General features: G+C 32.9%; 1 protein-coding gene across 1 annotated transcript in view; it reads right to left on the reverse strand.

Annotated features, from left to right (window-relative positions):
* Positions 1-5,436: 5,436 nt before the first annotated feature.
* The window catches only part of LOC109070296, a 110,761-nt gene continuing 93,697 nt past the window's right edge, over positions 5,437-22,500 (reverse strand). The window contains 4 exon segments of the mRNA XM_042769619.1: positions 5,437-7,091; positions 8,256-8,418; positions 13,909-14,098; positions 15,775-15,862. Coding sequence (XP_042625553.1) covers positions 5,933-7,091; positions 8,256-8,418; positions 13,909-14,098; positions 15,775-15,862 — 1,600 coding nt within the window. The 3' untranslated portion in view covers positions 5,437-5,932.

Here is a 22,500-nt window from a genome sequence, read left to right on the forward strand (position 1 = left end):
TTGATCAAAAATACAGTAAAAATTGTGAAATATTATTAAGATTTAAAACAGCTGTTTTCTATGTGAATCTCTGTTAAAATATAATTTATTTCTGTGATGTGCAGCTGTATTTTCAGCATCATTACTCCAGTCTTCACTGTCACATGATCTTCAGAAATCATTCTAATAATCATTTTTACATTCTAATAATACTTAATAATTTTACTGTATTTTAATGCAAATAAATGCAGCCTTTTTTCAAAACATTAAAAAACATGAAAATATTCCAAACTTTTTTTAAATTTATTTTTTTATCTTGCTTCAGAGTGGATCAAACTATTTTCTGCCCACATATTTCTAGTTCATCATATTTTATTCTGTATTCTAGACATTATTCAGGAGAGACACCATGTTTAATTTGAAGGATGTGAAAATTAAGCTTAAGGGAAAGAAATGTCAAACATGATGAAATATTAAGACTTTTTTTGGAAATACATATAACCTTAGAGTTCAACCTTTTTGGCTCACAGGCTTTCCAAAGTCAAATTAAATATAGTCCTGAATACGGCCCATAATTTGATATTTGACCTTTCCGTGAAACTCTGCCACTGCTGTTAAAAGTCAAGCACGTGAAGCATTAATAACTATTATGTTATATTAATAGTTATATATATTATATACTATTATGCATTAATAACTATTATGTTATGTGGTGGCTCAGTGGTAAAGCATTGTGTCAGCAGTGCAAAAGGTTGTGGGTTCAATTCCTAGGGAACACATGTTACAGTAGGTAAAAAATGTTAGCCTGAATGCACTGTAAGTCCGCTAAATGCATAAATGTAAATAACAAAAGGAGTGCAGACATACAGTTCAACAGAATTGAGTTATAATTGAAGTTTGTCTCTCATAACAGCATACAGCACCTTCTGATTCACTCTCCAGCAAATCTCACAGTGTCAATCACAATCCAGCGCAACACAGACGGACAGATGCATTAAAACAAACAAAACATCTGAACTCAGATACTGAGCAATAAACCAGAGACAGATCCCCCTCCAGAGTAAAGATCGCCCACATCATTCCTCATTTAAATATCATCCATTATTTATTATCTCAATCTGTGGTGCATGGAAACACACGGACAGAAAATAAAAGAACTGATGGGCGGCATGAACCCGGCCCAAACCAGGACAGCCAATCAGAGCGCAGCACCTCAGAGGAAACAGGAGGGCGTGAAATTAAACTCTTTTCTGTCAAACGGTGCATTAAATGCTGCCGAACCTGTTGCTTTTTCTCAAGAGGAAACTTTTCAGTTTGATTTCTGAAAGTCACATTTAAATGGAAAACAGAGAACCTCAAAAAAACATGTCCAGGTCACATTTTTCATTAATAAATTTAATTCATAAAGAAATTATACAAATAATCACAAACACAATTAACAATATTGTCATGACAATTAAGCAGAAATTTTTTTAATAATAAATAATAATATTTTTCATTCTCTTTATTGTCATGACAATTAAGCACAAACATTATTTAAATATATAATTTAATTACTATAATTGAAAAATATAGGCTTCATTTTCTTTAATCAAAATATATTTTTTTCCCTTCTGATTTTGGATTGTTATCTTTTGCATTTATTACTATTATGTTATGTTGTGGCACTATGTTACTAAAAAAACATCAAATAAATTTATTAAATCTTAAAATATTCTTAAAATATGCTTAATTTTCTTATATATATATATATATATATATATATATATATATATATATATATATATATATATATATATATATATATATATAATTTATTTATTTATTTACATTTACATTGTCATTTAGTCATTTAGACACTTTTATCCAAAGCGAATTACAAATGAGGACATGATATACAAGTGCTATAACAAGTCTGAGTTACCTTAACGTAGTACACATAGATTTTTAAATATAATAAATAAAAACAAAAACAGATAGAATACAAAAAGATTAGAAAGCTAGAATTAGATTTTTTTTAAAGAAAGCAAGCACCAAATTAATAGAGTGCAAGTCTAAAAGGGACGTGTTGTTGTTTTTTTTTAAAGAATAGAATTAGAATAGAGAGTGCTAGAGTTAGAGGCTCAAATAAAGACGGAAGAGATGTGTTTTAACCTGATTCATGAAGATGGCTAAGGACTCAGATTGAGTTGGGCAGGTCATTCCACCAGGAGGAACATTTAATTGAAGTCTGTGAAAGTGATTTTGTGCTTCTTTGGGATGAACAATAAAGCGACGTTCACTTGCAGAACGCAAATGGATAAACAGAGGTGTGACGGGCATTCTTTTTGGCTTATTAAAAATGTAAATATATATATATATATATATATATATACACACACACACACACACACACACACACACACACACACACACACACACATAAATACAAATAAAATTAAGCTCTTAAAATAATCTAAACTCATAAAATAATCATCTCCATCACAATCAATCTCCTAAAACACACAAAAACACTTAAAACATTTTATTTTGGGGTGAAATATGACACACACAAACTCTCTCACACACAAAGAACACACACACACACTTTTTTCTTTTGATTTTGGGGTGAAATATGACCGGGATATGTTTTTGACAGATTCACTTTTTCCATGTCTTTTTTTTTTTTTGAAGAACACGAGGCAACTACACAGACATCAACTCCATGTCAAAAGAAGAAAAGCGTGATGTTTGTACGTTAAAGACTGAGCCGTCTGAGCACTAGATCACAGTCTGCTAGACTAGTCTGGTCAATGCTTTACTAGTCTCTCTTCTGCAGTTTGTGATGATAAGCAGCTGTCGATCAATCCCAAGCATCAAATCATTCTCATTTTTCCTTCTAGTAACACAATGATGAGGTCTCCTTAACGACAGAACAGCGATTCACCATAGAAACAGTAAAGAATCAGCACAGATCTGTAAGAGAACAACTGCGTTCCACAACCTAGTGAGCCGCTTCAAAACATATAAACATACTGAAGATTTAGGCATTTGAATTGAATATAAAAGATCCACACATCAGTAATGTGTTGTGCATTGTGGCATTATTTTTTATAAAAATAATACATCTTAAAATATCTTTAAAAATACTTAATTTCCTTATATATATATATATATATATATATTTGCTCTACCATCTGCCGACCCTGATGTAACCTTGCAAAAATATTTACGCCTAAATTTAATAGTTATGTTTTTGAATTGCATATAAAATTTCCATAATAATGATAATAAAATTAAATTTTCCATAGCGTCTTTAAAGGAGCTTCTTAAAACACTTAGCTTTATTGTTAACTGTGATCTTTTGCACTGTCTTCACTGACATGACCACTGCACAAAATAAATAAATAAAATAATACACCTTCAAATATTCCCAAAATAAACTTGTGTATGTGTGTTTTTCCATTTTCCATAAGTATTTGCAACTCTTTTATTTATATTTAAATAATAATACATGCATTTATAAAAATAAATAAATCTTGGCGTTGTAAAAACAATTCACTTACTTCAGTTAAAAAGTATGAACATGGTTAAAATACAACGGCGTGTGCAAGAAGCGATATTCAATTAGTTAATGATGTACGAGATTGAAACAAATTGGATTTATTGATGATAAATATATAAAGCTAGTTATTGTGTGTTTAAAACACATTCAGATTATTAGTACTATTACAGTAATCTGACCTGTTTAATTAATGCATAACAGACAAATATGCATCACATAATATTTTTTTCATCCAAATGCATGGAAATTTTATATGAAATTCAAATTTATAAGTTCGTCATCTTGGATGCATTTTTGAATGTTTGGAGCAATGCATTCTTCTCTACAATGCTTCTTTACAGTTTGGCCAAAATAAAAGGCAGCATAAATATGTAGCCTACAAACACAGTCTAGATGAGCAGCTCACTAGGAATTGAAACAGAGTTTCTTTGTCTGTTTACATCAAACATTTCAATGGCAGAACAGAAGTTAGACAGAAGCAGGCCTTTTTTGGGTATTACTAAGTTTTCGCTAGTTGATATTCACAGTATATATTAAGCATGTGGAACCGATGGACTATGGATGGTTTAAAACTTCTAGTGAATTTTTATGTATTTGGAGTTTTTTCTTCTTCTTAGTACTCACCGTAGAAATGACTGGGACATCTGTGGGACTCTCAAATACATCTATGAAAATAAATATATGGCAAAATCCTTTGAAATACTTCATTAAATGTGTTTGCATACACTCAGACACACGATACTCTCTTGCACAGAGTAACACACACTCACTATGGCAATGTCTGTTACCTGCCGTGATAAATGTACCTGTACCTGGTAAAGGTACGAACACAATGGCCACGTGAACACTGCAGAGACCAGTTCGGTTCAGTATCGGTTGTAATCAAACTTCATTAGAATCACAACTCTCACAAGTGGAGTGACTCCGGATTGAAGTGCAGTGTGAACACGTGCTCCAACTCAAACCAGGGGCCTCATTTATCAAACAAGACTGATCTGAAATTTCATGGATTTCATACTATGTCAAATCAAACTAACCCAGAAACTGATGTGAGCATGTGTGAAGAGACCTCTTGTGCTCAAATAAATAAAATAACCCAACTCTGCGTGTTTACATTACACATATAATCTGACTACTTTTTAATTACTTTTAGGTTACTTTTGACCTAATTTATCACATTGACTGAAACCGGATAATCTTGTACAATATTGGTATAAAAATACATAGAGTAAGAAAAATATATTCCATTCGTTGTAATTAACAACATAAAGTGCATTAAACATTACATTACGTCAAGGTTTCCCAAACTGGGGTTCGTAAAGGTACTGCAGGGGGTTTGTGAGTTTAATGAAAAGTTAATCATTAATCAAATCATAAAAATGTAAAATTAAAATATATAAACATAAATCGAAATAAAATATTTCATAAAAAATGAATTATTTTATTTGTTATCCTGCATGTCATGGGAATATTCACCAACGTCAGAGAACCGTGAACATGCAGATGTGATGCTTAATTATTAAATATTTATTGTAAAATCTCAGGGGTACTTCAAGTTAATATATTTGGTGAAAGAGGTTCAGATGACGAAAAAGTTTGGGAATGCCTGCATTACATGCAAATAAGAAATAATGTGAATTTGTGCATTTTAATGTGTTTGAACGACAAATGCCTTCCAAAGACATTGAAATAGATGGTTACATAACACTGAGTGATTATTCAAACAAACATTAAAGTGTTCATCAGTAGTTGATGCAATGTTAAGACACCTGAAATGATTTCTGTAAATCCAGCGGTCAAATATTTTAAAATGTAATTTAATCTTATTACATGTATTTAATTTTTTGGAATCTGATACAACATACATATATATGTGTGTGTGTGTACTGTATGTTTATACACACTATATGCCTGAAAAAATAATATATTATAATACTAAAAAATAAAATAAAAATAAAAAATAAAAAATAAATCATAAAAAATAAAATAAAATAAAATAAAATAAAATAAAAAAATAAATAAAAATAAAATTAAATAGGACTTCCTTGCCCATTTATGATGATGGCTGTACAATTTCTCAACTATAAAGATATATTTGTGGGCATCTTGTAGATGGTGTTGATGTGCTTGTTCACATTGAGCTTGAAATTAACTGCAACTTATAAAAAGGGATGCATTAGGGAACTTGGGACCTAAACCATCAACAAGAACATTTTATAAACTGTCACACGTTCACATTTAGGATCACTCTATAAATGAGGCCCCGGGTTTTCCGTTCTCGCATTTGTACGATCCGCAGAACCACTGCAATCATCCTGTTAGATGAACGATGCAGGAAAGAGCTTGTGATGGTACTAAAAATAAAATAAAAGTTGCTTTCTTAAATCCTAGTGTTGGAGTTCGCTCGAACTACACGGTAGTTTCATTTCTCCAGGGTCCCGTGCGTATATTCCCCGTGCTGTCGGACGGATACAGCGCCTGCGCACTTCCCTTCAGCATGCCGTTCTGGTTGGCCAGCGACTGTCTGCGTGCGTGCAACTCTATGTGTGCGTGATGCAAATCGTCCCCCGCAAGCTTTCCGCACCCGCACAGGAAGCTCTCGCCCGTGTCGAGGAGCTCATCTTTCGTGCAGCACACGTGATGGTGGTGGCAGAGCGCGAGCGCCTCGTGAGGGCAAACGTGATGCCCTTCGTGAGCCAAGTGGCAGATGTGGGTGTGTGGGCTGTTTGCGCGTGAACTGTGCGCACTAGCGCCGTCCGCGCCGGAGGGAATACGGAAAGCTAGTTCACGTTGCCGCCTCGTTTTAGTTCTGACGGGCTTGGAGCAGCGATGCAAGCGCACTGCGGGCCGGTATCCCTCAGGGTCGGCGTGGAGGAGCACATGTGCGCTGGTTTCGTCCTCTAGGAGCTGCTGCGTGTGCAGAGCGGCGCAACACGGCGAAACCGGCGTCAGGCAGGTCACGTGATTCTGCGCGGCGGTGCGGCATGAGCAGTGAACGGGTTTCCCGGCGTCCAGATGGCAGTGGGAGTGGGCGTCGCCATTTATGTTGACTTTGTGGGCGTGGCTGTGGCCGTGGCATGCGTTGGCTGGGCGTCGCCCAGGACAGCAGGCGCACCAGCAGTGCCAGACGTCGTCACGTTTTGCGCAGTGGTGAATCAAAACGAACAACCCGAGCGTGACGGAAAACGCCCCATACAAGCAGCTGAAGATCATATCCAGAAAGTGACCCAGCGATACGGCCAGTGCGGCAAACGTCCACGTGGCTACGAATAAAAACAGCGTGAACGCCGCCGTCCGCAGCTGGGCTTTAAACGAGTGTTCGTTGGCCAGCATGGATGGGTTGATGAGACCCGGGCAGCCGCCGTGACACTGACCACTCGCCGGCTCCCCCTGGTGGACGTCTGAGAGCCGCTGCTGCTCCTCGCTCACCACCTTCAGCTCGTACTTCCTCTCAGGGTGTTTGCGCAGCTGGATGAAGGTGCACAGGAAGTAGACGCAGGTCACCAGGACGATGAAGCCCACGGGGCCATAGAAGGCCCCCAGACTCGGCTCCCACGCCATCCAACAGCTGCAAACACAGCAGATAAACACTTACTAAACATGTCTGCAGGCACGTTATTTTATTAAGGTTCATATTCTGGGTACTTAACATTCAGATTTTAGCAATTTGATTAGAACAAGATTTGAACTAAATTGTCTATTGTCTTCTGTAGAGCTGATTTATCAATTAATTGAATTCATTTCATAATTGATGAATTTCGCAACATTTGATGCTGTTATTCAACTGAATTGAATCAACACTGAATTTAATTGAGCTGAATAATGACACTACTGTCTTCTGTAGAGCTGCTTTAAAAATTAATTAAATTTATTTCACAATTGATGAACTTTGCAACACTGATACATATACAATCTGCAATGATACAAATGAAGTAAATTAAAATGCAAAATAGAGTTGTTGTTATTGTGTTGTTATTGGTAACAAAAACTGACAAGGATTTTTTTTTTCTGTAACTGAAAGAAAGCTGAAAAAATAAATAAATAAATAAATAAATAAATAAATAAAATAAAATACTTACATACATACATAATAGATGAAAACGTAAACTTAAAAAAAAACCCTAATGAAAATTAAATCAAAACGTCACCTTGGCGTCTAACTGAAATAAGTTTTAGTTTAAATAAAAAAAAAACATTAAAAAAAAAAAAAAAAAAACTAAAAAAAAATACAAAAACCACATAACAAAATGACAAAAACCACATAACAAAATTACTAACACAAAATGAAAACTAAAATACAAATTTAATGTTTCATAAATGATAAACTTGGCAAAACTGCTAAATATACAATCTGCAAGGATACAAATTAAATTAATTAAAATGCAAAATGGAAGCATCTTCACCAGTGGTATTTTAAACTAAAACTTAAAAATTGTTTTCCATAATTAAAATAAAATATTAGATGAAAAAATGAAACTTAAAAAACCTAATAGAAATGAAAATGAAATAGAAATGTTACCTTGCGACTAACTGAAATAAGTTTATGTTGAAGTATTCAAATGACTAAATCTGAAATAAAAATAAAGTTGAAATATATATGTACTGAAAATAAATATATTAATAAAAATTATAATAGTACAACTATAATAGTCACTTAAAGTGACTCACATATACAGTATGAAAAAGTCAAACTTGTATAAGAACACATTCGACTGATTTAGTTGCTACTCACAACGGCGTCTGCTCTCCGCTGCCGTAGTTCTCGATGTTAATAGCTGCTGTGATGCCGCAGATGATGAAGGGAACTCCTGCACTCACTAAATAAAACCTGCAGACACAAAACACAATCATGCTGAAGCTAAAAATTTCATCAAACAAGTGATGGTGATGAGGGAGTGTTTATGAGAGATTTATTTGACCTGTCAGGAACGTTTGAGAGAAGTATTAAACACAAAGGAAAATCAGATCAGAGCGATGTGAAAAATCCAAAGCCAGTGCATAGGAAAGACAAAATGAGAGAAAGATGAGAAGAGTTCCTTTAAATGTCTTTGACATTAAGACAATGTTATTCAGATTAGTTAGCTAGATATAAATGTTTGTATTGTTAACTAACTATAATTTGATCAGCAAGATTCTCTGATCCACCATGAGCAAAGTTGTTCATGCATTAAACTGTTTTAGTGAAAGGTAAATATTGTTTTTTTTTTTAAAATATGCATAGTTATATTAAGCATATCAGTGTTGTTATTGTTAGCTAAAACTATTAAAAACATTTTGTTTGCTTCTGTAACTAACATATTTATGTTGAAGTTCAAGTGCTAAAATACTAACTAAAATAAAAATATTTTATGGTGTATAAATGTCTAAAAAAAAAAGAAGCCTGAAACATTAAAACGAAAGATATTTCAAAATATTAATTTTAAATAAATAAACTATTTATTATTTTTATAATTTATCATTTTTTATTTAAATATAAAAATGCAATTGATTTCTTATATTTTATTGCATTTTACTACTTGCATTGAAATTAAACAAACTAAAATAAAAATAAACTATTTAGAAATATATAAAACTAATAAAAATTACAAATGCACAAATTAAAATTAAAATGAAACCTGAAATATAAATACAAAAGCTAATTTAAAATATTAAATAAAACAACAACAACAATAAAAAAAATATATAATTCATATAAATAATTATATATTACACTTCCATTTGTTTAAGTAAAACGGTGTGAAAAACATTCTTCTGATTATTTGTATTCTTAATTTACTGTATTTTTATACTTGCATCAAATATTTTTAACTGTACTTAACTACAGTTTGGTTACCTCTAATTAAAATAAATCACATTTGAACTATTAAGGACCAAATAGGTGAATAGAAATATATATAAACAATATGAAAAGAATACCTGCTTTATTCATCTATACACCAGTCGCACTATAACCAGGTGTAAAAAAAAAAAATTGCAATCTTTTACTCATGACGCTTCAAACCTGTATGACTTTCGCTCTTGATTTTCCTGTGAAGATACTGAGTGATAAAAGCACAGCTCATGATGCTCTAATTCATATAATGAAAGCGAATTAGGACCCAGAATGGCTTTCTTCACGCTCAGCTTTACAATCACATCGTCATGAATCACCTGAAGACACTAAGAAACAGAGAAAGACTATGACCTGGTGGAAGGTCGCACTGATAGGACGTGATGTGATTCAGCACGAGAAGCTCAATCACATCAACCATGTGTGTGCACGGGAAATTGATTTCCCTCCATCAGCTGCTGTGACAGACGACATTAGAGTCAATCACATGAGATCGGCACAGCGAGGAAAGATACACCAGCTTTAGCACATTACCTGCTTTCAGAAACGTCACACACACACACACACACACATACACAGTGCAAGAAGCACTGCATGAAAAGAGACATAAACACTAATTTATAAATACAAGCAATACTCCTCACTGCGATCATAATGTGTGGATGAAAATGGTGCAATAAGGCAAACACAATCACGCAAGAGGATCATGATCACCACCAGTCCACAAATTGGCATGAATGGGTCAAACTGTTCCATACAGATGGACTTATTACAGAGTAAACAACTCATGCACTCAGATATCAGCACTTTAGGTGATGTTGAATCAAAATGAAGATGAAACGATTGGTGCGCTGTGACTCTCAGCTCAGTTCAATTACAGATGCACCGCTGCATCTGTGACCTTCATTACACCTGCAGTGTTTACAGAAAATCTCATAAAAAAAATGACTAAAAAAAGAAGACAACAATAACAAAACAAAAACAAAATAAACAAAACTCAAAAAAAAAAAGTCACACAAAATATGCTTTTTGCTGTATTATTGGAGTTTTTTTAATGCATTTAAAAGGCAAGACACTATAAGCAAAAACAGTTATTTTATGCATTGATCAATTTTGAGTGTTTTGGTATTTCATAACTTGTCTTCTTTCAGACTATTGGAAAGAAACCAACTCAAATATACTTTTAAGTGTTTAATTTGTTGCAGTCATCTATTTCATCTGTAGATTTCGGCTACAGTACATATCTTTTAAGAGTTTTTTCTCAATTTCAGTAACACTTACATACACCAAAACTTACAGTTTTATTCCTCTCTATATTCTGAAGGTTTTTACTGAGGGGTTTGTTCATATATAATTGGCTTGATTTTATTATTGCAATTTATCTGTTTACATCTATAGATTCCAATTACAATACATATGTTTAAAGACATTTTCTTTCTCAAAATGAGTTTGTTTTTCCAACACAGTAACACATACATACTCCAAATCTTACAGTTGCATGAATGTTTTGGGATTTCATAACTTGTCTTTTTTTAGACAATTGGAAAGAAACCAACTAAAATACACTTTTAAGTGTTTATTTTATTGCACTCATCTATTTCATCTGCAGATTTCAGCTACAGTACATATCTTTTAAGAGTTTTTTCTCAATTTCAGTAACACTTACATACACCAAAACTTACAGTTTTATTCCTCTCTATATTCTGAAGGTTTTTATAGAGGGGTTTGTTCATATATAATTGGCTTGATTTTATTATTGCACTTCATCTGTTCACTAATTACAATACAAAAATACAAATGATTAAATTATTCTCAAATACTAGTTTGTTTTTCCACCACAGTAACACTTACATACTCCAAAACTTACAGTTTTAACGTACAGTTTTTATGCCTCTCTATATTCTGCAGGTTTTTACTGAGGGGTTTCTTCATATGTAATTTGCTTGATTCTATTATTGCACTTTATTAATTTGTGTGGACTTCATATTTTCAAAGCCCATATTCTCAAAATGAGTTTCTTTCTCCACTTTTGGCAGCACTTACATACACCAAAAAAAACTTACAGTTTTATTCCTCTCTATATTCTGAAGGTTTTTACAGAGGGGTTTTGTTCATTTAACACTCGCCTGGTTTATACAACCTTTTTATTCCAAAAAACATTGTGAAAACTGTATTTGTTTTCTGTCTGTTGACAGTATTTTCTGATTTATGAAGTCAATAATAAGAGAAACCCCAAATCCCATCTGAAAAAAACTTTAATTATAATATGTCAATAAAATTAAATAAAAAAATTTAACCTGAATGTTCAGATTTCTGTTTTGGTAGTTTATGCAAATGAGTGCATATTTAAACATAACATTTCAATTATAACAGTTTTAAACAATGTTTAATATAATATATGCATTTAATGCATTATCCTATCCTATTCTGTATGTAATAAACAGCAAGTTATAGTAAATTAAATGATGTTCCATAAGCTTTAAATAAGGCTCAAACATGTCTTTACACTGCACTAAAAACCCAAATGAAAACTCTGCTTCTGAAAGAGTGAGATGTGAGAGCATAAAATAGATGTGCTGATCCAACCAACAATCAAGAAATAAAACAAACTGCGGGAGGCCTGAAGCGTGAGAGAATGATTCTGAAGACAGATAAATGAAAAACAATCATGCCGCTTGCAGTCAAACAGCAGAATCGCGCTGAAAAGAAACACGTTTCAATCAAACCTTCAATCAAACCGGTGAAAGTGCACATCACAGACGAGAAACATCATTACTGAGCTATTGATCCAGTTCAGGGCTCTATGTGCAGAATAGCATACTACTCTTATTTACTACACTATTGTCTGCAGTATGCAATATGCACAGTATGCACTTCTTCTGTAAACATGGAATACTAGTGAGCAATGCACTGCATAATGCATACCGTTTCACATACATAAAAAAAATAGGCTTCAGATTTTAGCACATACTGTGTAGTATGCAATACACTTTGAGGGACCCCATGTTTCCATGTTCTGCTTTAATTAAAAACCAAATTAGTTTTTTTGGAGAGAAAGGAGGGTGAATTAGAGTGTAAATGAGTTTCTCCATGTTCTCCTCACCATCCGCGGACTAAAGATTGGTTTGAAAGGATCTCGCTCTCAGAATCTGACTCACGTCTTACAGGCACGGAGCGTTTCTGGACAGAGAACACACTGTCTGCACTCGGCTTTATGTGACCTACTTCCAGGCACCAATCAAACCACAAGCGGTCAAATCAGAAGAACTAAAAACCCAGCTAAAAGCCTTGAAAAAGCAGACAAGCTGAATGAAGCTGCGAGTGTTAAACTAGAAGAAACATCCAACAAACCAAGAACATGTTAGTCTGCCTTCAATAGAACAAAAGACAATATAGTTGAAGATAAATGATTGTGTGTGTGTGGTTTATATAGATCTACCACAAAATGCACACGCTCACCTCACACACAACATACATATTTATATCATATATATATATATATAATATTCTATTATAATATTATATAATACATGAAAACAATACTTAAAATTTAAAAAAAACTTGATTTACAAAAATAACTAATACTGAAATAACAATTAATAAAAACTATATTTCATAAATTAAAACAACAACAACAAAAAACACTAATAAAAATAAAATATCATAACAAATTTTAAAAAAAAAAAAAAAAACAAAACAACCAAAAATACACTAATATTGCATAAAATATTGATAATATTCTAGTAAAATAAAAATATTTATAATATTTTAAAAAGCTTTACAAATATTTAAAAAATATTTACTAAAATATAAAAAATATAAAAAATTATATACATTAAAAAATAACATTAAAAGAAACTTACTTTAGCTATCTGCAGGGTCAAAACTTCTCATTTTCATTTTAGTTTAACATGTACTAAAAAAAATAGCTTCGGAAATAAAAATTACTTAAAAAAAAAAACTATATAAACATATTAAAAAATATATTTAAAAAACACACAACAAAAAGACAGCTTATAAAAAGATGAAAAATATATACAAAACTACAAAAGCTTTGAAATAAAAGTAAAAATTAAAAAATACAAAAAATTTAAAAAGTATAAAAGTACCATATGCCAGAGTATACATTCCTCTCAATTGTTAATATGTATGTGTTCAACTCAGCAATTAACTATGACTTTTATGAAAACTGTGCTTTATGTATGGGAAAACTAGTCACTGACAGATTAAACAGGAACTCAACATGCCCAGAGCAAAGATGAAGACTATATTCAGCATACACTGATTCAGGTCCAAGCACTGTCACTGTTATGCGTTACTCTTATTTGCTCTGCAGGAGGTTCATTCAACAGTTATATCTCAGCTTAACACCACAGATTGATTGGGTTTAATTAAGCTTGACACTGACCGAAGCGTTACCGCGGCGGATCCGCAAGCTGGTCTCTCATGTGAGATCTCACTGTAAGGGCTTCATCTGGAAGACTGTTCGCTCTTCAGTCTAAGTCAAGTAATTCGTTCAAATCACCGATGTTAGTGTCAGAGACCGAGAACACACCTGGATAGTGGAAAACTCTGGGTTCATACATCAGCCTGATCTGATCTGGTGGGGGTGACGCGGCGTGTGTCTCCGTCATGCGCTTGCTCTTTGATTTTTTAGTCGCTGTTTGTAGCCATGTTTCGTTGCGTGCCGACGCCTTAACCAGAGCATCGTGGACAGAGATGCGTAATGCAAGATCGATACCGACCTGAAAAACAGGAACAAGAAACACACGGTTCACTGATACAATCCAGACCGAAAGTGCTGTTCTAGCAGCATCTTTGACCCGTGTATCCTGGGTCAAGAAAGCGCACCAAAAGTGGACAGTAAAGAGATTATAATGGTGCGAACGGTTTCTATTCCACTAAATAGCTGTTCTTTGAAACTTCTACTGTTCATCTGTGAATCCTGAAAAATAAAATTGTATCACGGTTTCCTACAAAAGAAATATTGTGAAGAAACAACTGTTTTTCAACATTGATAATAAATCAGAATGTTTCTTGAGCAGCAAAAATCATCATATTAGGAAGGATTTCTGAAGATATGTGACACGAAGATGGAGTAATTGATGCTGAAAATACAGCTGTGCATCACAGAAACTAAATTACCGTTTTACAAGATATTCACACAGAAAAGCAGCAGTTTTAATATCAAAATAATTTCACTAGTAATTATTGTGATGCGATCAAATAAACCCAGCCTCTGTGAAATCGAGAAAGAAGACTCATTTGAAAACATTAAAATGGAAACTTTGAAACAGTAGGTATTCTATACATGACACAAATATATAATCTTCTAATTTAATGCCAGCAAATAAAAACACGGCCTCTTAACAGCTTTGTTCAGTGATAATGTTTCCTTTGGAATGTCGATCTATCAACTCAACACGATTAAAAATATCAGCATGAACGACAGTGACTTCAAGCATCCGGTGAGGCAAATGTGAACAGAGCAATCACTGACGTCGAAGATGATGCATACCAACAAGAAAAATGCAACAGGATTACTGAAACAAGATGAACACTTATTTTTGCCAATATTGCATCTCACTTTCAATCCAGTATTGGGTCTCGAGTGAGATGAGATGTAAATGATCCCAGAAACATATAATTGCAGTGATGAGAGATGAAGAAATAAAAAGGCTCCTCAAGAAGATGGCTTGAGAGATGTCTGGAGGCTGTATTGAAGATCATCCCTCCGCTGAGGAAGAGTGAAAGTAAAAAGCTTCTGGAAAACAAACGCTTCCTCAAAGAGTCCTGATGATCAGATTTGAGGGACTCTAAAACACATGATTGATGGAGAATCAAGTCAAGGTGAGCTGCTTCCAGTCCAGTAAGAGTTCATCTGGAGATATTACTGCAGTTATTCTGACCTTTACTTGATCAAAAATCACTCTCTATCTGACACCAGAAGCAGCAGCTAGAAGCTGAAGAGCTTTGATTTCTAGGATATAATTAAAAAAAACTCTAAACTATAAATCAGACAACACAAGACATGCAGTAGACGGAGGTGTTAAATATAATGATACAGTAGAATTCTGGGGAGTTGGTTAATCATCAGTTCCGTAAGGAACACAGCAAAATGTTAAGCACCTCTGCTGAACATAGCATTAATCTAACTCTGTCTTCCGCTGCGGCATTGTGCTTATTTTATTCATCGTAATCTAAATTAAATGCTGCGCTGTGTCATATATTCAGCAAGAATCCGGCCTAAATAGTAATTTTCTCTCATCCACTACACGAGTAAGCTGTGTTTTGCAGAGAAGAGACAGGGATAATATAATCAGATTCTCTCGCAGTTTGTCTGGGGCTGTGAACACAACATACACATGTTCTACTCAAGCAATAAGGAGAGAGGAACATATAACTCGGATCCATATCATACGGATCGAGAATGGACTTGACGGCGGATTCGCATCACACAGATTACACTTCCTGCGGCATCCATCGGGCCCTTCGACTGCCGACGCCTTCTGAGATCAAACACATGAGAGTGAATAAGCTAAAATCTGAGACGAGTATTGACCTTGAACATGACCACCAAAATCCACAATGACAGAACGGAGTTAACATCATGCTCAAACCCGCGGCAACCTGAAGCGAGTTTTCGTCCACATGAGCCGCGATGACCTGGAGGACAGCAAGGACAGTTTTGTCTTGATTTAAACTTTGAAATCCACAGTGAGCCAAAAATCCTGCTGTCCATCACAGTATATTACATATTATATGCAGTGCAAAAAGTGATTTTTAAAACTTGTAAATACAATGATGCATGACGACTGACTGTCTTATGCCCTAAAATTCAAGAAATGTGTGCAAAAATGTTTTGTTTTATATTTACATTATATAATATAGTTTAACAAAATCGCACGAGTAAACGTACTGTTTTTCCAGAATAATTGCATTCAATAAACAAGAGTCTGCAAGCGACACACAGCAGTGTTGTGTTACTGAATGAATCCTCATTTTTGAACGAATCGAGTGAGTCAATGATTCAGTGAATCATAAAGACAGTCACTCGCTTTGTTTGTGAATGAATCAGTTGAATGAATGATTCAGTGACTCACTCATTAACAACTACTGCCACTTTGTTTCATATTTAGTGTATAATTTCTTTATATATATATATATATATATATATACATATATATATTCTATATATATATATACACACGTACAGGTCAAAAGTTTGGAAACATTACTATTTTTAATGTTTTTTGAAAAGGCGTCTCTCTGCTCATCAAGCCTGCATTTATTTGATCAAAAATACAGAAAAAAAAACTTAAAAATATTGTGACAACTTTCTATTTATGATGAATATCTGTTAAAGTGTAATTTATTCCTGTGATGCAAAGCTGAATTTTCAGCATCATTACTCCAGCCTTCAGTGTCACATGTAACATCCAGTCTATCACATGATCATTTAGAAATCATTCTAATATTCTGATTTATTATGAGTGTTGAAACAGTTCTGCTGTCTAATATATTTGATGAATAAAAGGTTAAAAAGAACTGCATTTATTCAAAATAAAAAAAAATATTTCTAATAATATATATTCTAATAATATATTTTTCTTTACTATCACTTTTTATCAATTTAACACATCCTTGCTGAATAAAAGTATTGATTTTATTTAAAAAAAAGAAAGAAAAAAAAAACACTGACCCCAAATTACTGACCAGTAGTGTATATTGTTATTACAAAATATTTATATTTTTAAAAACATAGCTTTTTTTTTTTTTTTTTTTTTACTTTTATTCATCAAAGTATCCTAAAAAAGTATCACATGTTCTGAAAAAATATTAAGCAGCAGAACTGTTTCCAACTTTGATAATGAATCATCATATTAGAATGATTTCCTAAAGGAAATTTAAAAAATGATCCTAAAAATTCAGCTTTGCATCACAGAAATAAATGATAATTTAAAGTATAATAAATTTAAAAACAATTATTTTAAATTGTAATAATATATCACAATATTACATTTTTTTCTGTATTTTGATCAAATAAATGCAGGCTTGATGAGCAGAAGAAACTTCTTTCAAAACATTAAAAAATAGTAATGTTTCCAAACTTTTGACCTGTACTGTATATATATATATCAAAATATTTATTTCTATTATTACTTTTTTGTAATGTCTAATCAATGTTTTTCTCATTTAACACAGTAATGAATTACAATGATCTTTTGGGGGGTAATTTTTCAGCCCAAATCGATGTGTGATTAATTTGCAATTAAACTGATTAATTAATCGGTACATTATGTAATTAGACTAAAAATATGAGCACTACATACTAAACATTGTAAGACATACCATATTTTCAGTCAGGGGTGTCAAACATACGCCCGCAGGGGGTGATTTGTACAAAAATAGAATTAAAAAGTAAAAGCACTACATTTAAATGTTGGCTTCTGCGGCTCTCATTCATTCACCAGATCTGAACTGGGTTAAAAATCCAAATAGATGCATGTGAATCCTGCAGGGTTCAGAGCCGAATAAAAGACATTATACTGACAAACAAACCCGCTGCACTTATAGAAACCTACAGCGTCCCACTGACCCTCGCTTTCACATCATCTGCTTTATCTTTAGTCCAAAGATAAAAGATTGTGCAACACAATGACCGAAGCTTCTCACGAGAATAGAGCCTAACAAATACACACGTTTTGACAAAAGCACCACTGAAAGCCCCTGAAGGCATGACAGTATCTTAAAGAGCAAATATATGATGCTCTATTTAAATTCAATCAAGTCTATACAGCAGTTTCATTAAGGTCAGACACCTGTATGCATGAGGCAATCAGAAAAATGTGCATGCACACTCCGTATTATAACTCGCAGCAGCACACATGAATAATCGATTTAATGCATTAAAAGACAGAATGTGGCGCGAGATGAAAGACTCACGCACCTGACAGATGAGTGGGTACCAGATCGGTTGATGCCTCCGGCGAACACGCGAAACGTCAGGGCCGTGTGGAAGCAGAAGTTAAAAACACACACACAAAACATACAACCAATCCGTATTAAGCTCGATAAACAGACACACAACATACTGGGTTAGATGCCTAAATGTGCCCTAAATGTGTATTAGAGAGAAGGACAGGTCATCATAACACACCACAACAGAGCAGAAACACTGAAACAAAAACAAATGACAAAACAGGACAGACGCATCATGTCATGTCATTTTTTTAATTCTTTTTTTATATACATTTTATTTTCTTTATTTTTTTTTAAATAAAGTAAACACATCATAAAATATTTTTATTTAATATTTTAGTATATATATAATATAAATTTTATTTAACAGCAGTATAGGTTTACTTCTTTTTTATATTTTGCTAAAAATATATAATAAAATAAAAAATAAAGATATAACAATAAATAAATATATCAATAACATTTTTATTCATTTTATTATAAATTAAGATACAAGTATTTTTTAAATAAAATTATTCAAATTAAAAGAAGATTATAATAAAATATAAAATTAAATAAAATATTTAAGAATTTTTTATTTAAAAATTTAGTGTATACATGAATATATTTATCTTATTATATATATATAGAGAGAGAGAGCGAGAGAGAGAGAGAGAGAGAGAGAGAGAGAGAGAGAGATTTAATAAAATACATTATGAACTATTTTTAATTTAACAACATAACAATAAATAAAAAAAAAAAAAAAACAATAAATAAAAAAAAAACAAAACTTATTTAAAAAACTAAAATATATATAAAAAGAAAACACAAAAAAAAAAAAAAAAAACAAATTAATAATTTAATATATAAGTTAAATACTATCATTTAAACAAAAAATAAAATAAACAATAAAATATGAAATAAAAATATAATATTAAATAAAATAAAATACCACAGCAGCTTCTTATTTTTGTGCTGCTACATAAGATTCACCTTTAAGACGAAGCCCAAATCTCTGTGACCTGACTAAGGGTGTGTGCTGTGTGTGTGTGTGTGTGTCTCCCCTGCAAATTTTTTTTTTAAAACTAAATAAATACTAACTTCTAGAACATAAAAAAACCAAAACCAATCCTTTGTACACAAGATCATGAAATCAGGCAAACAGAGAGTCTGAGAAAAAAAGATTGATGAAAAAAAAAAAATCCCATTAAATCCCATTTTTATATTAAAGTTCAACTGAAACCATAAAAACATTTTGTGTTACATAAAATGTTAACTGAAATGAAATATAAAAAAATAACATTTATTTTAACGTCTAATTTTCATTTAATTGAACTTCATGTAATAAAATAACTAAAGTTAAAACTGGAATAAAAATGAATAAAAACTATTTAGACATATTTTAAAAAAGACTAATTAAAATGACAAACCACACAACAAAATTAATAAAACTGAATAATAAAAAATAAATAAAAGGGACATTATAATAATTGAGTGAATTCTGAATTTTTGCATTTGTTTCAGCTCAAAAACCCTGCATCTTACATTAAACTAAAACCATAAAAACATTGTCACTACTTGAAATAAAATATACATTAACTGAAATGAAACAAGATATTAAAATATATTAAAATGTAGCAACATTTCTCATTTTCATTTAGCTTAACTTAATGCACTAAACTAAAGCTAAAACGTGAAATAAAAATTAATAAAAACTATAGACATTTTAAGAAAAACTACTTAAAATGACAAAAATTTAACAAAATGACAAAACTGTAACAAATTAATTTAAATAAAAGAAAAATGACAAAATAAAAACAATGAAAGAGTGAATTCAGATTTTGTTTGCATTATTTTTAACTAAAAGAACCTGGATTTTATATTATAGCTATATTTTTGTGAAATAAAATAAACATTGTAAATAAATATTAAACCTTTTTTTTTTTTTTAATTTCAACATTTCTCATTTTCATTCTCAACTTGATGTACTAAAATAACTAAAGCTAAAACTGAAAAAAATGCTGCATCTTATTCTCACACAATCCAGTTTAACAGTCAAGTAGACTCTGTAGTGCTCCCTAGACGTCTGTGGTGAACCTCGGGCCATAAAATCATTATTAAATCTCTCAGAGACACATTAGCTGCAGATGTTTTCTGGTATTGTTAGAGAACTCAATAAAGATTCGTCTGTGATAGACGTGAGTTCAGACTGAGATGCTGTGCTGCTGATCTCGTGGGCTGGAGTCTGATTTCCCCAAAGCCCTGATTGTGATCATGATGATGGACTGATTTCATCTCAAGCGTCAGAATCTACAGCCCTCTAGAGCCGTCTGAGTCTGCTGAAAAACACTTAAGCGCCCGAATCACGGCAAAACACTAAAGCAGTCTGCAGAAAAACACACGGCAAACTGAGACCAAAGCTGTGGAGCAGAAGTGACAGCATGTGAAATCTGACGTGTGTGTGTGTGTGTCTCATGACGGAAGACTGATAGAGCTGAACTACTGAAGTGTGTGATTCTGACGTTTACAAAAAACTAATGCAAAACACAAAAAGAGCCTGCACTAAACCAGCGAGTGCACACTAGGATCACGACTGCAGGAACCATTGCAGCACCAAGTAACCCAGGGTAATTGTAGTTAATAGTTATAGTTTTCCGCGCTCATGTTAACGGATTAAAGTGTTCACAGCACACTCATGAGACACCTTAAATCAATATCATTATCAGGAGTCTATTTATGTGCTGCAAGTGCTGAATTAAAGCAACAGCGCATTGTTTGCAGTAAATATGAACATGGATTGAACCGAAAATTTAGTAATTACACCTTAAATGCATATTATTAAAGTCTATTGTTTTTCACAGTCAACGCATATGGCTTTTTGGCTGGCTAGGTTTAAAGGGGGTCATATGACGTTGCTATAAAGAACATTATTTGGTGTATTTGGTGTAATGCAATGTGTTTATGCGTTTTAAGGTTTAAAAAAAAAAAAACATTATTTTCTATATAATATACATAATTTTTGTCTTTCTAAAACGAGTCGATTTTTACAAAACTCATCGTTCTGAAAAGCGAGGTGTGCTGTGATTGGCCAGCTATCAAGTGTGTTGTGATTGGCCGAATGCCTCTGCCGCAGTGACGGAAATGTTACGCCTCTTAACAGACTGTGATGCGTGTCCCGGCGTGATGAGACAGAATCAATAAAACCCATTACAATACGAGGCATTTGTTGCATCCAGTGGGGACATAATTACTGATTATAATGACTTATACTGTGTTTTTACGTGTTGCATATCGTGCTGCGTAAACATAAAACCATGTCTGCATTTGTGATCGGAGGAACGACAAACAACAAGCGCTACTCTACACTGCTTTGCAAAACTTCGGAGTTTGAATCATCAGTGGCACATTCTTTAAATATGAAAACGTTGCTTACAGGCTGGTAGAGTCAGAAGCCAGCCAGACTGTCCTTACAAAGTTGTAACTGCTCCACTTTATAGAAACAGCCGTTGTGTCACAGACGATTGCTAGTCTGTAGGTTCAGTGAAACAGTCCTCCATAAATGCTAATCTTCCCACATAGTGACGTAGAGATGTGGGGCGTGTTTAAACGAGCTGTTTTAGGTAGGAATGGTTGACTCTTAACTTTTATAAAGAATATCTCTTTGGGTTTGACACTTTAGTCTCTGCAACTTTACAGATCTTCTTTATTCACCAAGAGCTTGTAACACTCCAAAGAGAAAGGAAAACTTGAAATCGTATCATATGACCCTTTAAATGGAAAGAGCACTTTTAGATAAAGAAGGCAATAATAGATGGCACTCGTGGAGGTAGAAAACAGGATTGCTTGTAATAAAGATTTAAATAAAAAATGAAAGGCAGTAGAGCTGTCTGTGTCTGTCAATGGTAAGTTTGTGATAATGTAAGAAAAGTAGTTTAAATGTTTTGCCACTTAATATATAAATCAAGAAGTAAATGCAAAAATAAAAAGCATTGAATAATGTGTTGCTTATATTTATTGTGATTAAACATGTCTGTTAACAATTGTATTACTGTACTGTGTAAAATAATCATTGCAATGCTGAAAAAGCATTGTCAGTGACAATGTTTGGATTTGAAATCAAAATAATGGATAAATGTTGTGTTTGTGGTAAACAGCCTAGCCACGGATCAGTAGCGGACTCTTGTGT

The sequence above is a fragment of the Cyprinus carpio genome, chromosome A13 (genome assembly GCF_018340385.1).
Source record: "Cyprinus carpio isolate SPL01 chromosome A13, ASM1834038v1, whole genome shotgun sequence".
Lineage (NCBI taxonomy): Eukaryota > Metazoa > Chordata > Actinopteri > Cypriniformes > Cyprinidae > Cyprinus > Cyprinus carpio.